Consider the following 17,718-nt stretch of genomic DNA (forward strand, 5'->3'; position numbering starts at 1 on the left):
TAACATTTAGAGGTTTCATATTGAAAGGAATTGCCCCTTAACCAACCATAAAGCCTCCAGGGAAATCATGCTTTAGGCTGTAGAGTACAAGGTGCATGGCTGCTGTATTAAGATAAGTGGGACAGGTATCCCCCTACACACACACACACACACACACACACACACACACACACACACACACCCCTCTGTCCCATTTGCAGTAAACTATCTGTCCCCAAACTGGGGCAATTATAGAAGTCAAAATGGTAGTTCACATTCATGTGAAATCCGTTATATAATATACGTAGAGTAGGACTGGTCTTCAAATATCTCAACTTTTCACAACTTCGAAAGCAGAGGAAGTGCCTTCAAATGAAAATATGACTGCAGGCTTTAGAATTTCCTGCTTCCTATTGTGTCCGAAATATCTTATTCTGTAGATTCCAGGCTGGGCGGTGTCTGGAATGTGCCATTCTATTGTTGCGTTGCTCCGGCCCAGTAATCCCTTATGCCAATAAAACCTGTTGGTAGAAAACAAGTTGAGTGCTATGTGCATGTATTTTTCAATCACTCTGAACCTCATTATGATGTATAATTACAATATACCAATAAAAGTGTATTAAAACAAATAAACAAAACACAGTTTTTACTCTAAAAATTTGTGATTAGAAAAATGCATTATTCATTCAATGAATAATCAAGAAGCACTCACATTGACCACGGTAGTATGTTGAGATTATAGCAATGACCTAAACAGACACAAATGATCTGTTTTCTAAAAGAGGCACTTTAAAGAACAGCTATTTGTAGAAATGTCTTTACTTTCCCTACCTTTCTAACTCCATAAACCATCCATCCCAGGAAGCCTAATCTGATAACACAAATGTCTCCTCTTAGTCCTTCTCAGACTCTGTATCCACTGACACATCTTCTCACATCTGGATTCATTTGTTAAAAATGCACATTTAATGAACGCATTTGTGAGATTTGATTCTATTTGAGAAGTTCTGAGCAAGTAGTAAGCAAGGTAGAGATAGTTTAAAGACAATTTAAAGATTCATGAGATGTATATTCTGTTGGGGTAGGGATGGGTAAAAACAACAACCAATAAAGCAATAAAATTTAGAATTTTAAGAGTGATGGGCACAGTGGAGAAAACAAGAAGTTTCTCTGAGGAGATGTCATTTGTCCAGAGATATGAAAGGAGAGCATCTCAGAAAGAAATACTGAGAATACAAAGGGTCCCAGGCAGGAACAAATGAGGGAGGTGTGACCAAGGATCAGAAAGCAGGTCAACGGGAGCCTGCTGAACTGTGGGGCTGAGATGAGGAGGGTCCAGGACACAGCAGAAGGCTCAGACACCCTTCAGGATACACAATGACCTGAAGAGCTGGTACCCCGCTACACGGAAAGCAAATCCCTTGGGCACAGAGGGTGCATTCAACATTCTTTAGGCCTCGGTGAACAGCTCCGTGTTCTCCATTAATATCTGATGATACCACTGCTGGTGACAAAGACAAAGGTCTAAAGAGATCCTTAGTGTTTCCTGAAATTCTGAATTTAGCTTTTGAAAATAAATAATCTAATTTATTTGTAGTATAACCATGTTTTACAATAAATGTGTATTATTTGGGGGGGGATTGGTACTGGGTATTGAACCCAGGAGCATTTTACCTCTGAATACTCCCACAGCATCTTCCTTTTCTTTATTTCTTTTTAAAATTTGAAACAGGGTCTCATTAAGTCGCTGAGAGTCTTGCCACACTGTTGAAGTCATCCTCAAACCTACCATCCTCCTGCCTCAGACTCCTAGGTGTGCACCACTGCACTTTGCTATATAATACTTATTTGAAAACTACCTGTAGTCTAGAGTCCTAAAGACCATGGGAAAAACAAAAGATACCTGCATTTATATTGGCTGTCAAATGTGCCACAGCACAGTCAAATTCCTATTTTCAGTTAACTATGTGAACAGACCAACATATAAATAATTACTTGGTTTAGGACAATCTGAATTAGACACAAATTGCCAAAAATATTGCCCGCTGCCAATGTCTTGTGATGCTGGATTTATACCCTTGAGAATAGAAATATCATTTTTGGCATATTGCCGTAATCTTCAAAATTCAGCTCAGAAATTTGGTGACAAAAGGCACAGAGATAGATCTCTCTCCCATGAGCTCATTACCCCTCGCTTGAGTCTGTGAGAGTTAAACACTAAGCTTTTGTGTTTCAATAACTCAAAGATTCATTGGCTTTATATAAATATGCACTATATGTGGGGGACAGATTCATTATTTTCCTCCTAGGAATGTTCAACTCTACAAAGACATCTCATCTCCTTCACCTGACACCCCTTTCAACCAATTTGCAAGAAGCCTAGTCAGTTTTTCAGCATAATACCTGTCACCATGGAAAAAGCCAAAATAATAAGATGTCTATAAGAATGCAAGCCACAACTGCATGAGCACCTAATCTTACATAAACACACACCACCCTGCTTCCTTGAACAGTAGAATCAAAATAAAGTCTAATAAATCAATTAAATGCAGCCAGACATGTCCTTGGGAATTTGATATTATTAATACTACACATTGAGCCAGTCTTCCCATTTGCCTTTCCTACACTGCTAACTAACTGTTTCCAAGGCTCCAAAGACAAAATATTCAGTAGACATGCTCACCGAGTCTCCCAGGAGGCATCATTATACATGACCTGCCACTCTGCTGTAGTGTCCTCATATTTTTCCACGGTGAGGAAGGTCTGATGGGTCTGAAATGCAATTAATAGAACTTGTCAGGCGCCGCACAGTCACAAAAAGGATCCCTTCTGTGCTAAGTCCTCCTGCTGACCATAGGCTAACCTACTGATACCCTGTACAAATATATATTCAGATCTCATCCAGATTCTCACCGGTATTCTCCTATGAATGTATTCTCAACCTATGCAGTGTCTTCAGGATGTTAATGTATCCAGTCTATTAAAAACTGTGACATTTTTAGAAATTTGAAGGAAGTGTAATTATGGAGATGATAATAAATTTTGGAAATTAGGGCTGCAAAGAAACTGAAAATAAGATGAGATTTTTAGAGTGGCATAAATCAAGCCTTCTCATGACATGTCTCTTGATTTATGTCCTGAGGCTTGTTCTAGCCACTGTATCATTTAGGAGGGGAAATGGAGAAGTCTTCATCTTTACATCTCCAGGTAAATGAATTATTAGCTGCTGTACCTTCCTGAGTGAAAGAATTGAAAAGAATGTATAAATCTTCCCTGTCCTGGGGGTGTTAAAGGCAGTCCCTACATTTTGTCATAATGGATTCCTAGAAACTATATCATAAGAAGATTTTATTTCCCCATTGGGAGATAGCTATAATAGAGCAATTTGTCTCAGACTAAGGATTCAGCTTCAAATAAAGCACAGATTTGAATAATATGACAAAATAATAAATACAAAGACCATAAATCTCCAAATTGCCTCAACATCCTTTAAACCATGGCCCTTAAAGATAAGACATGGACCTAATTTGCCTTTATCCATCACAGTCCTTTACACCTATCATTTTCCACTGCTCAAATAACCCTTTGCTGACTACATCTCCTACTTACAGCTAGGCTGGGGAATTATTTAAAAGTCTTCTCTTATTATTGAACTGAGTTTTATTCAATAAAGGAGTTTACATAACCATGATGACTTATAAAAAGAACTACTTTGCCCACTTAGGGCAGTATAACTTTTGGGAAGGCCTTAGATGAAGTAGGAGATATGGCAGGCCCTAATGAATAGAGCTCTAGAGTACAAATTGGAGAGCAAGCCTACGCCACCAAATATCAGAGGCAAACATGTGTCAATCCTTCCCCGATTTCCCTACCATAACGTCTTCCAGGTGTATGATTAATTCCTACAAATTAGTTAATTTCTCTAGGTCTTAGTTTACTCATCTATAAAGTAGATGAGTAATAACTAGAGCATAACTTATTGGGTAGTAGTGAGGATTAAATTAATTATATTTACATGACAATGTATGTAAAGCACTTAGGCTAGGTACTTGCAAATGGTAAGCATTCATTAAATAGTGCTAATATTGATAGAAAGATGACATATAATAAAGAATACTAGACACTGTTCTGCACCAATTCCCAGAGCATCCTTAGAAATCAGTTCTATTCTCATTAAAGTGTTCTAAGTACTTTGTTCCCCTGCTTCTCTGTGGCAAGTGATGACAGTGCTTCTCTACCCTAAGGATATCAAATGATAGCTTAGCCTACAGAGGTGATATGATACTCTGATATCTTTAGAAAATAATGTTTCAAACATGTAAATATTCTGGTATACTTTGCCCTCTGAGAGAAATTACTCCAATTAGGTGCATATCAACTGTCCAAGCAATAGAATATTTTCTTCCAATCTCATATTTGACAATGCCACATTGCCACAATTGTTATGGTAATGAAAGAATTTTCATGAACAGAAATGGGAAGGTTCATTTGGAAGAAAGGTATTTTGTTTTGTTTGTTTTGTTTTGTTTTGTGGTGGTACTGGGGTTCCTGGAAGCCCTTCTATGTCTGGGCTACACTCCCAGACCTATTTTATATTTTTATTTGGAAACAGGGTCTCCTAAGCCAGCGCGCGCGGCTGGCTTCGAACCTGCGCTATCCTCCTGTCTCCGCCTCCCAAGCGCGGGGATTACAAGCGTGCGACACCACGCCCGGCCTGGAAGAAAGGTATTTTGGATCATAAGTGACAATGGGCCATAGGCAGAATGGCCCATCAATGGATTGAATGCATCCTCAGTCACAGTATAAGGTATGACCTTGAAATCACTTCCATGCGCCTGTTTTCTTTTCCTTCTATAAATTTCTACAACCAGAATGTGTCCAGTTATTGCCTGTGTGGTTATATGATCATTCTAAGTAAGCTTCAGAAGAGTACGATTACTTCAATTTATTACTGGATATACTACATGAGTGGATAATTCATACATACCATACAAACAAAGGGTCTGAAATTCTATGTAAGAAATTATTAACAGTAATTACTTCTTAACAGCAATTTGTGAGGAGAGTGGTATTTTAACATTGTAATTTATTACTTCTATATTGTTTGTTTTACATGTGTTTTTATGCCAGTTTTATTAATTAGTAAACAACCTGTTAGTACCAGCAATAAAGAGTAGAGAAATATCCAAAGCAAATAAAACAAAACACATGAGCCAGCACCCAAGCCTACTGGGGACCCATGTGGGAATCAGTGATCATTCTGCAACAGGAGAGGTAGGACCAGAGAGAGCCATGCTAGAGAAGAAGGAGAGGGCCCATGAAGGAGCAGGAGGGATCAAAAGACACACTTCACTTGCTTGGCCCTTTGATTATCTTACCAAATTGAGTGGGGTTCTAAATTTGAATACACAAATGAGATTGTGTTCAAATTAGCATCTTCTCAAGAGACAATGGAGTCCTCTGTGAATGGTGATCTATGTGGTCCTAAGAAGAGCCAGTAGGATGCTTCTTGTGTGCTTTTTGTCCAGACTTCATTCCAGATTAACTGTACCCATAGAACATTTCCCCACTTCATGAAATAAGATGGAAAATAAGTTGGCCTATGTTCTCTTTATGAAAATGAATGGCTAAAAAGAGCATTAGACAATTGAGGCCTACCTGGTTTTCTGCTGAATTCTTTGGGTTAGCACCAACAAATATAACTTCAACAACTTCTCCCTGGAAAGAGGAAGTTTATTTAATGAGTTCTAATTGAAGGATTTTTGCTGTAATTCAATTTGAATCAGTATCTATTATATGTCCTAGGACTCTAAAGGCTTTCTGTAGATTCTGTTCTATTTAATTATATGGTTATCCTTTAGAAATGGTAGGGAAAATGCCCTTGAAGCAATGAACACAGAGCTCAGGGACAATGGATTTTCTTTTCAGTAGATTCAGATGAAAATCTAGATGTACAGTTCACACCAATAACAGCACATTAAAGTAGCTTCTTCGGCCCTTGAAATTTTCTCACCCCTCCTTCCTATCTGTGAGATAGACTGAATCAATTAAGAGCCAAAACGCTTCATGGTTGACTTATAAGATGGAATGTTTGTGTATGTAGTACCCTCTTACTTGAAATAACTTAAAAACTCAACAAAATATGTATGAAACAATGGCTTTAAACAGTGGTTTCAAAGACAGTGGGCATCAGGAAATGGAAGACCCTGACCCTTGAGTGATAGAAAACAGATAAACCCTACAGTTGTCCCAACTCAATGCCTTCAGAGTTTACAGGCCATGGCATGGCAAGGCAGAATTCAGATCAGTCTGCCTAAGTTGAGGCTCTGGAAAAGAGAACTCACGAAGACTAACAGTCTTGAGTTCACAGGACAAAGAGCCAGAAAGTCCTCACAGCCGTGAGCGCAACAGGGACGAGGGCTACCAGGGAGAGAGCTCGAGATTTGCAGAAGGCTCTGCTCAATTCCACAAACACAAAAGGGTGTTACCTGAAGCTGGGCAAAGAGTTGCCTGGAAGAATTACAGGGAACAATCTCTAGGGTCATGGGAAGTTGTGAAAAGTTCCTGCTCCCACCAAGCCAACTGGAAAAACCCCATCATTAAGTTTACATATAATTAAGTTTTACCTCATTGTGTGTAGGGGAAAGGGGAAGGTGCAGAGATTTGCCCTAGACTAAGAGCTGCCCTGGCCCTGCCTGGGAACCTTGGTCATAGGTGAAGCGGTGGGCAGAAGGGATGAAACTAAACACTAGTTCTTTGAAGACACTAATTACCAAAGTGAGGAGGTTTCAGAGATTGAAATAATTATGTGGAAATACTATGAATGGCAAATGCTATATATAAAATGCTATATATAAAAAAACATATATAAAATGGAAAAATTACTAGACAGATGGAAATACATAGAAAGATACAGATGACTAAAATAAAGTCAAATTCCTAGAAAGACATACAATTATTAACTCAAAGGAAAAATATAGAACATTGAATAAGTCTATATGTAACAAGTAAAGAAATAAAATTAGTTAAAAATTTTGCTGCAAAAAATTTGCTCTATATGTTTTTTTGCAGTACTGGAGATGAAACCCAGGGCATTCTACCTCTGAGCTACACCCTCAGCCCTATTTTTTATTCTTTATTTTGAAACAGGGTCTCTCTGAGTTGCAAAGGGCCTCACTAAGTAGTTGAGGCTGTCCATGAACCATATAATATATAGCATATAATAAATGTATATAATAAATAATAAAATATTTTATCACATATAATGATACCTCCTCTTCCCCATTTTGCAAGCTTTGCCAAGACAACTCATGAAACTACAAATATTTCTCACATACATAGATATAAAACTCCTTAGCAATATATCAGCAACAGATTCAGCAACATAAAAAAATGGTACTCCATGATGAAAGGGCATTTATTTAAAAATAAATACCCTTGAAGTCAGTTAATGCAATATACTATTTTAATAGAATAGGAGATGAAAACCTACTACAGAAAGACTTTTGAAAAAATTCAACACTCACTCTAAGTAAAACCTCTCAATACACTAGTGATGAAAAAAGAAGTCTCTCAACCTGATTAAGTATCTAAAAAAAAAAACTCTAGAAAATTTTCATATTAAATGGGCAAACACTGAATACTTTTCTCCTAACCAGTCTATTTATCGTTACAGTTGAGGTTTTTGATCATTCAATAAGAGATACAATTTAAAAATTCAAAAAGGAATAAGCCAACTTCTTTCTTTCTTTCTTTCTTTCTTTCTTTCTTTCTTTCTTTCTTTCTTTCTTCTTTCTCTTGTGAAGATGATATGATACTATATGTTGAAATTCCTAAGAAATTCATACAAAAATTTTTGCAACACCTATTGAATTAATAAATAACTTATCAAGGCTGCTGGACACAAGATCAACATGAGCTACGGTGGTGCAGATCCCGTTTCATTTCTATGTGCTTTTCCTTTCCTTGATTTAAAAGACTTTTCCATCCCTTTATTTTTTATTTTTATTTTTATTTTTTTTTTGGTGGTACTGGGGGTGGAACCCAGAGGCTTTCTACCTCCGGGCTATACTCACAGACCTATTTCATACTTTATTTGGAAACAGGGTCTCACTAAGTTGCTGAGAGCCTCACTAAGTAGCCGAGGCTGGCTTTGAACCTGTGCGACTCTTCTGTCTCAGCCTCCCAAGCACGGGGATTACAAGCATGCGCCACCACGCCTGGCTTTCCATCCCTTGATTTAAAGGACAGAGTCTCTCAGCTGGTTCTTTGACCATCCGTTTAAGAAAAAGGATAATTTGTATTTTAGTAATGTGATTTTACATAATTACCCCAAGAAAATGTTATTTCCCATTCTTTTTACTTTGGCAGAGCCTCTGCCGAGATAAGAACAATTATCAAAATTACCACTGCTGAAGCTGCCCTGTGGTATGACTGAGAACGGGTGGTAATATTAAACAATGTGTTCCCCTGGCCTCTAAAAACTTGTCTCATAGATAGTTCAAGATCCCTCCCCCTGTCAGTCTTACCACTTTGTATTTGGGGTTCGCTGGCTGCAGGATATCCCCAAAATTTCTGCCTATTGGTGGTCGATCCTCAATATTAGGAATCAATGGGATTATCAGTTGTTTGAAAAATGGAGGCTCCGGGCCACTGCTCATGTTGGCGACAGTGTCCTGAAACAGAATATTAGCTTAAGGAATTCGCAGTGTAGAGTCAAGGGACCCTTTCCTCAGGCTTCCTACCCAGAATTGCTTGCCTTTCTTTCTTTCTCTCTCTCTTTCTTCCTTCCTTCCTTCCTTCCTTCCTTCCTTCCTTCCTTCCTTCCTTCCTTCCTTCCTTCCTTTCTTCTTTCCTTCTTTCCTTTCTTTTCTCTCTCTCTCTGTCTCTCTCTGTCTCTCTCTCTTTCTCTTTCTTTCTTTTATTTTCTTTTCTTGCAGGTCTGGGGATAGAACCCAGGGGTTTTTGACCTCTGAGCTACAACCCCTGCCTATTTTTTATTCTTGATTTTGAAACAGGGTCTCACTAATTACGGAGGGCCTCACTAAGTAGCTGAGGCTGGCCGCGAGGTTTCAGCCTCCTGAATGCTGGGATTACAAGCGTATGCCACCATGCCAGGCTCAGAATCTCTTTCATAAAGGAGGTGTGCACATTGCACATACACACATGCTTCAAGAGCTAGTGACCTCTGACAAACTGAGAGGAACCTTGCTGAAACTGTGAGCCTAGATGTTTGCGGTTTAAGTTTTTATCATTAGAAGAAAGTTGCGGTCAGAGGCAGCTGTTTTATTCCCCTGAAACATATAGTCCAGAAATCAGAGAACAAGCTTGGAAAGATTACTCAGTCTTCTCAGTCTTTTATCTTTTCTATTTTTAATTGTGTGACTTTGGACAGAGGCCTAGCACGTGACAGGCCTTCATAACATGACATTGGAATTGCTCTGTGAATCTAGAAAAGTATGGAGAATCTTTCACCCAGAGTTAGTACCAATTATCTTTTACTAAATCCTTGGCTGTATCAATTAAAGCTTATAATAAATATACTTCTAATTTAAAACTTAAGATCACCTTACATCCTGACTGTGTTTAATCTGTTTCTCACAAAATTTACCACTGTTAACAGTGTCACCAAACTGTAAGTATCAGCTGGGCATGGTGGCTATGGCTGAAATCCTAGTATATGGGAGGCTGAGACAGTAGGTTAGAAAGTTCAAGACCAGCCTTAGCAAATTAGCAAGACCCAGTTTCAATGTAAAAAATAAAAAAAGACTAGGAATGTAGCTTAGTGGTAAAGAGACACTCGATTCAATCTCCAGCACCACCTCCCCCCAAAAAATGTGAATTTCAACTTTTAAATACCCCTTGATATAAATTTAATGTCTTTTAATAGTCACATTGTATATTTATTATTTTCATTTTGTAAGTGAAAAAATAGATTTGGAGATGATTTTTTTTCAAGATCAAATAGCTAGTCTTAAAATGTCTAGGTATAAAGTAGACTAGGATACAAATTTTCACAAATGAACCACAATTTTCTCCATTAAATATCACTATACAATTTGAAGAATCTTTCTGTGGGAAATACTACAGATCTATGGCTGTAATGAATATTAAATAGTGGTTCTCTCTAGGGATAGGTTATAGGCTTATATTTTTCTGTATCATCTGAATATTTTACAAGTAGGTTTTTGTTTTGTTTTGGCAGAGGGCATTCTACCTTCAAGTTATTCCCCCAGCCTATTTTTAAATTTTGAAATGGGACCTCATTAAATTGCTGAAGCTGACGTTGAACCTGTAATCCTTCTATCTCAGCCTCCCAAGTACTGGGATTACAGGTATGCACCACCACACCCAACAGGTTTAGTTTTTATAATACGAAATAAAAATAGTTCTACATCAAAAAAGTAACAGAGCCGGGCGTAGTGGCGCATGCTTGTAATCCCAGCATTTGGGAGGCTGAGAAAGGAGGATCCAGGTTTGCAACCAGCCATAGCTACTTATTGAGGCCTTCCACAACTTAGTGAGACCCTGTTCAAAATAAAGAATAAAAAATAGGGCTGGGAGTGTAGTTCGGAGGTAGAATGCCCCTGGGTTCCATTCCCAGTATTGAAAAAAAAATAGCAGAGATTGAATGTAGACACTATGATAACATAAATATCAAAGTAATTAAAATACATGTAAAGTACACATAGTACTGGAATTTCAAACACACAATCAGCAACTAATGGTGGAGGTGTATGAAATTGCCAATAATCAACTAATTTAACCTACAGGAAAGCAGTTTCATCTGATTCAACTTAATATATTCAAATTCTTCTCTAAAAGGGTGTGTGTGTGTGTGTGTGTGTGTGTGTGTGTGTGTGTTACTGGAGATGGAACTCAGGGGCTTTCTACCTCTGGGCTACATTCCCAGAACTATTTTATATTTTATTTTGAAACAGGGTCTCACTAAGTTGCTGAGAGCCTCACTAAGTAGCTGAGGCTGGCTTCGAACTTGCGCAATCCTCCTGTTTCAGCCTCCTAAGTGCTGGGATTACAAGTATGCGACACCACGCCTGGCCTCTAAAAGGGTTTTGCTGTCTTTGAAATACCACAATTATTTCACAGATTTTTTTATTTTTGGTGGTACTAGGAATTAAACTCAGGGGCACCAACCTATATCCCCAGCCCTTTTTACTTATTGTTTTGAATCAGAATCTCACTAGCTTCCTGAGAGTCTTGCTAAACTACTGAGGCTGGTCTTGAACCTGTGATCCTTCTGTCTCAGCCTCCCAAGTACTGGGATTACAGGCGTGCACCACTGTGCCTGGCCACTTCACAGCTTTTGTGGAGGCTTATTAGTTATTATATGAATCTGTCCACTCTTTTAAATTCTACTCAGTTGATGAATCTTATACCACAGGTACAGCTTCATAAATAACTGTATCTCAAAGGGAGGATCTCCACAATTGAAATTCCTCTGGATCAAGCAAAGTTGTTCAAGGTGCACATATTTCATGTAAACTCAATGTGTGCTTCCTAAGACCATACTGCATTTCATCACATCTAAGCCCCCATTCATTATAATAACTCATGTTACTTGTTGAATCACCAAGATAGTAAAAAATGCTATTGCCGGGCGTGGTGGCACATACTTGTAATCCCCGCGCTTGGGAGGCGGAGACAGGAGGATCACACAGGTTCGAAGCCAGGCTTGTTGGCGTAAGAGAACCTGTTTCCAAATAAAAGAAATATAAAATAGGTCTGGGAGTGTTTCCAGGAACCCTAGTACCACCAAAAAAAAAAAAAATGCTACTAATTATAATGGTAAGATTGCTCTGACTGAAAGATGATGCATCTTGATTTTAGAGGTGTTATGTAAGAAATGTCCATCCTGCCACCAATGATTTACTCAACTTGGAAGAAATGAAGAGAATCTGGCCAGGATTACAAAACTCTGGTCAACTTCAAGTTGTAGTTATAGAAAGCCTGAGACTCACTATCTTTGGGCTTTTTTGCTCATCTTACGATGATTGTGAGAATAAATAAAATAATAATATATATGAAAATAGCTTCCAGCATTGAAGATGTTAAGTGAATTTGAATTTTGCTAACAAAAAAATTCATATTTCTTCATAAAGATACCACATAGCTACAGTGTTTTTTATAGGACATCCTTACTATTAATTTTCTTTTATACTGGGGATTGAACCCAGGGGCATTCTTCCTCTGAGCTACACCCAGCCCTATTTACTTTTTATTTTGAAGCAGGAGCTTGCTAAGTTGTGATCCTCCTATCTTAGCCAAGTACGGGGAATACAGGCATGTACCACTGAGCCTGACCCTTACAATTTTTTAAATATAAAAATTGTCAAAGAAACTGAACATATGAAGCTAAGGTTCTCTTTTGCTTCCCTCTGCACCTCTTGACTGTGAGGCAAATGTGTGCATGTGCACACACGTGCGTGCACACACGTACACACACACACACACACACACACACTTTGATTACCGTAGCAATGGCCTTGGCAAGGCTTCTGAAGAGCTGGATGTAAGCAGACAGGGTGTGGGGTCCATAAATTGTAGATGCTGCCTCGTACCTCTGAGCCTGCAGGAGAAGCCAGGAGAGGTAGATATCTCTGCACATTTCAATCCGTTCACAGAGGTACAGCATTTTAGATAAGGGTGATGTTTGGACATTTCACATTATTCAAACCCAAAACAATCTTCAGTATTATTCGAGGGTGGACATTTCCATTTAACAGCCAAAGTAATGGGTCCCATCACCTGCTTGATAAAGGCAGTGGGTTGTCTTTATTCTGCCATTTCTGTTTGATTTCGGGTGTCAGCTCCTGAGCTTGCATTAGTTGCAAGTGCTTGTAATAGAAATGATTTCCCAGTAACTGATGTGCTGATGGTCCTCATTGGAGAAGGACTTTTTTTTTTTTTGCAGTACTGGAGATAGAACCCAGGGGCATCGTACCCCCAAGCTACGCCCCCAGCCCTATTTTTTAATCTTTTTATTTTTTGAAATGGGGTCTCACCGAATTGTGAAGGGCCTCGCTAAGTAGCTGAGGCTATCCATGAAGCACAATCTTCTGGTCTCCACCTTCTGAATGCTGGGATTACAAGCGTGCATCACCATACCCAGCTGGAGTAGGACTTTTTAACCCACCACATAACTATGAATTTGCGCCAAATACCTCTCCTTTCACCTGAGCTCCAAATTTTTGGTTGTTCTACAGGGCCCTCAAAGTCATCAAACGTAAAAGGACACTCAGCGCACCAGACACACCGCTTTCCCTGCAATGCTCTACATCCAGTGGATGCCATCCTGCCATCCGCTCAAGCACGCAACGTCTGGTAATCATCTTAGACTCTTCTCTCCCCCTCATCCTGTATCCTACAAATCTCCAAATAATGTTATTCTCCCTCTTTTCAAATCTCAAGCTTGTCTGTTTCCCTGTGTCTCTGCTGCCTTTACTTTGTCCAAATCCTTGTCCCTCACCCAGCTTTTAACTACAGCTTCTTCACCAGTTCTGTCTCTAGCATGTCCTTCCAATTAATTTGCCACACTGCGGTCCTAAGGACCTTACCTAATTTGCAAAGTGGTTCAAAGCATTTGGTTGCTTTGAATCCTACTGCAATTTCCCCCCAGCCCTTTCTCATTGAGTCAAAGCTCTGTTGTACTGCACAATAGACTCTCCATCACTGACCCCTACCGCCTACTCCAGCCCGGGTCTCATCATTACCCTCATCATATGTACTCCAAGGCACTCAGCTAATTCTGTCCACAAATGTGCTAAGTTCTTTGGAACTCTGCAGTGTATAGTCCTCTCTACATAGAACACTTTCCTAAACTTTATTTGTTGACTAATCCTCACTTGTTCTCAAGAACCCAGACAGATGTTACATCTTCCTGAACATTCACCAGTCCTCATCCTCAAACACTCAGTCTAGACCGGTGTTCTTTCTCCTCCTTTTCATATCACCTAGTGCGCCCCTTTCACAGAAATGTGACCATCTGCTTTCTTCCTATTTTTCTTTCATCTCTTTCTTTGCCTTTTTAAATGAATGCATTGTAATCATACGTCACGATGGAGTTCACAGTGATAGAGGCATACGTGTGCACAGCACTTGTGAGCCCTCCTCCAGCTCCCGCCCCACTCCCTCACCCTCCCTGCGCGTGACACTGTGATTGGCATTGATAAACTCGTGTATGTACATCATGTCCACTGAAGTGCTTCCCTCATCTAGTCTCCTTTCCCCTCCACCCCCCTGTGTTAGTTTCTCTCCCTCCCTCACTTCACTAAGGTTTCTCCTCATTTTTCTGGAGTCCCCCCTGTGTCCTGATTTCTCCCAAGCTTTCACATATGAGAGAAAACATCTGATCTTTCACTTTTTGTGACTGATTCATCTCACTTAAGATAATATTCTCCAGTTCCATCCATTTCCCTACAGATGACATAATTTTGTTTTTCGTTTTGGCCAAGTGGAATTCCATTGTGTGTATATCTCATAATTTTGTAGTACATTCGTCTATTGATGGACACCTACGCTGGTTCTATGGTTTGGCAATTGTGAATTGTGCTGCTATAAACATAGATAAGCATGGTGTCTGTTTTTCTTCTAGACCATTAGCTTCTTGTGGTCTTGAAGGCAGGAGCAGATTCTTTTCATTGTTATTCCACAGAAAGTGACTAGTACAGCATCTGGCACAATACATATGTCCTGAATAAACTAATTGACAAGTTAATAGTAATCCTTGCAGGAGCACATTCCCTAGACCAAGAGATAAGCAAGTAAGGGTTTTCAAGTTTGTTTGTTCCATGGATTCCTTTTGCAGACTGCTGAGACGTATGGACCCCTCTTAGAGTAATAGTCCTAAGTATATCAAATAAAATACTGGGAAGCTGGGTGTGGTGGCACACACTTGTTATCCCAGCATTTGGGAGGCTGAGACAGGAGGATCACATTTCACAGACAGCCTCAGCTACTTAGTGAGGCCCTTTGCAACTCAGTGAGACCCTGTTTCAAAATAAAGAATAAAAAATAGAACTGGGGGTGTAGCTCAGAGGTAGAATGCCCCTGGGTTTCATTTCCAATACTGCAAAAAACAAAAAACAAAAAACCAGGAGATTGGCAAAAGAAATTAATTAGATTAAAACGCATTTATCAAATTTATATAATCTATTTTAGTATTCAATCACATTATACTTATCAAATTATGTAGTCAGTTTTGTTATACAATAGTGTATGTGCTTCTTTATTATGCTACTGAATAACAAGATCTACTCCTTGGTCTAATAGTTACTATGGTTTTAAAATAACAATAAGAATAAAAGTTATTTCCAGATCTGTAATAACTGCATGTGTTTATTAAAATATTTGTGGTTCCTATTGGTGACAAAGTCAGGTGTACTGTTAATATTAATTTTGCTTATTACCTTCAGTCATAAAGGAAATACTAAATAAGAGCATAGTAAAAAAAAAGAGAAAAAGATGTAGTTTTTTTAAAATCTCAGTTTACCCATTTATAACCCTTTTTCAATGATACTACAGTTTGGATTTGGAATGTCCCGCAAATGTCCATGTGGTTAAGTCTTGGTCTCCAGCAAGTGCTACTAGGGCAGCAGTGGAGGTAGCAGAATCATTAAGAGGTTGGTCCTAATCAGAGACTTTCAGGTCACTGGGAGTGTGCCCTGGAAGAGGATAGAAGGACCTTGGTGTGTATGTGTGTGTGTGTGTGTGTGTGTGTGTGTGTGTGTGTGTGTGTGTTATTTACTTATTTTTGGTACTGGAGATGAAACCCAGGGGCATTCTACTTCTGAGCTATATCCTGCCCTTTATTTATTTTGTTGTTTCTTAAAACAGTGTCTAGCTAGAGACCCTATTCTCAGCGTTGCTGAGAATTTGCTAAGTTGTTGAGGCTGCCTAGACTATGGTCCTCCTGTCTCAGCCTTTCAAGTACTGGGGTCACAGGCATGCACCACCACGCCTGCCTTCTTCCTCTCTTTGTTTCTTGGCCATGAGGTGAACAATTTGCCCCACCACACATTTCTGCCATTGCCACCCAGCACCCTACCAGACACATAAAAGCACCAGATCTACCCAGTCATGGACTGAAGCCTCCCAAACTGTGAATCAATGTAAACCTTCTCTCCTTGTAAGTTGACTGTCTCAGGCATATTTTATAGTGAAGGGAAGCAGACTAACACAAACAGGGTTCCCTAGAAGTCAGAGACCTTCAGTAAAGCCAACCCAGGGCAGCAGGGCAGATTCCACTGCTCCTATCACTGAATATTTGCCAAGGGGTCACTGTAACCTCTGTGTGGAATACCATGACATACCAGCAGATGTATTAAAGATCATTAATTGTGGGGTCCTAGGCTGTATTGATGAATTTAACTATTATTGTTATATAGTACTTGGTCTGGTTTCTGAAGTATCTATAAAAAAAAAAAAAAAAAAAAAACACGAGCCTCTCCTAAACTCCCTGGGACTCTGTTTCTTAATCTCTGTCGTAGATATGATAATATCCCACTTCAAGACATGCTGCAAAGATTACTTCAGATTACATTTGCAAAGTGCTAAAGTAGCATGTTCAATACACATGTGGGTGTCAGTGGGAAGTTCTGCAGAGGCTTGTGGCACCAGATGCATCATGGGTAGTTGTTTTATGCCACAACCCAGGCCTATTACCAGTGCCTCTGACAAAGTCATTGTTTTTAGGGAAGGTGCAGGTCAGGGAGACTAAAATTCTGACCTGAACCTAGAACTCTCAAATACAACCTCTGGTTTGTCATTCTCTTATATTCCCCACCTAAAACAAAATCATCCCTCAGAAACACGATCAAAGAAGATCAGAAAGTGTGCATGTGACAAAATAACCTCAACCAGGGTGAAGTTAATTTAAATGATAAGAACCTTTTACTTTACCTGGTATTCTTCGTAAGTGGCAATATAATGTGAATAAACATTGCATAGACCCGAAACAACAACAGTCATATCCTTCATCCCATAAGATGCAAATTCCTAGGAGAAAAAGTAGAACCCAGTAAAATGACTATTCACCTTGAAGTTATTATCATCCCAATTATACTTCATGCACAATTATTGGTATGAATTACTACTGTAAGATGTCACACTTAACAAAATTACTCCCAGTGATCAAAACCACCCAGAAGTGCAAATATTAAAAACTCCTTGGCCAAAAGTTAGCAGTAGAGCTGCATTGCAGTTAGGCAAGTCCATGGATCAATGCACATCCTAATGATCACATGTGCAGAGGCAGAGTCTTCTTATTATAAAGATAGAGGAATTTAAAAATAGGTTTCCTGAAAACTATGATGAGTGAATAAATATTAGCTAACCTAAACACTTATTTACAGTTCTAAGTAACATTTGTTTGTATATCATATTAGAATCATTTATGATACTTCCTGAATATAAAGAAAATCAAAACTGATATTTAAAAACACAATTCCCATCAGCCAGACATGGTGGTGCACGCTTGTAAAACCAGTACTTGGAGGCTGAGACAGGAGTATCACAGGTTCGCCGCCACCAGCCTCAGCTACTTAATGAGGCCCTCTGCAACTTAGTGAAACCCTGTTTCAAAATAAAGAATAAGCCAGGCGTGGTGGCGCACACTTGTAATTCCTGCACTTGGGATGTGGAGACAGGAAGATTGCACAGGTTCAAAGCCAGCTGTGCTGGCTTAAGAGATCCTGTTTCCAAATAAGAATATAAAAAGTAGGT

At 39.2% G+C, this 17,718-nt stretch overlaps 1 protein-coding gene across 1 annotated transcript in view; it reads right to left on the reverse strand.

Annotated features, from left to right (window-relative positions):
- Positions 1–310: 310 nt before the first annotated feature.
- ASAH2 (N-acylsphingosine amidohydrolase 2) overlaps positions 311–17,718 on the reverse strand; it is a gene marked incomplete at its 3' end in the record, with an annotated part of 73,574 nt that continues 56,166 nt past the window's right edge. The window contains 6 exon segments of the mRNA XM_080694823.1: positions 311–500; positions 2,663–2,751; positions 5,638–5,697; positions 8,508–8,654; positions 12,470–12,565; positions 16,897–16,992. Coding sequence (XP_080550949.1) covers positions 311–500; positions 2,663–2,751; positions 5,638–5,697; positions 8,508–8,654; positions 12,470–12,565; positions 16,897–16,992 — 678 coding nt within the window.

The sequence above is a fragment of the Muscardinus avellanarius genome (assembly GCF_963383645.1).
Source record: "Muscardinus avellanarius genome assembly, chromosome: 4".
In the NCBI taxonomy this organism is placed as follows: Eukaryota; Metazoa; Chordata; class Mammalia; order Rodentia; family Gliridae; genus Muscardinus; species Muscardinus avellanarius.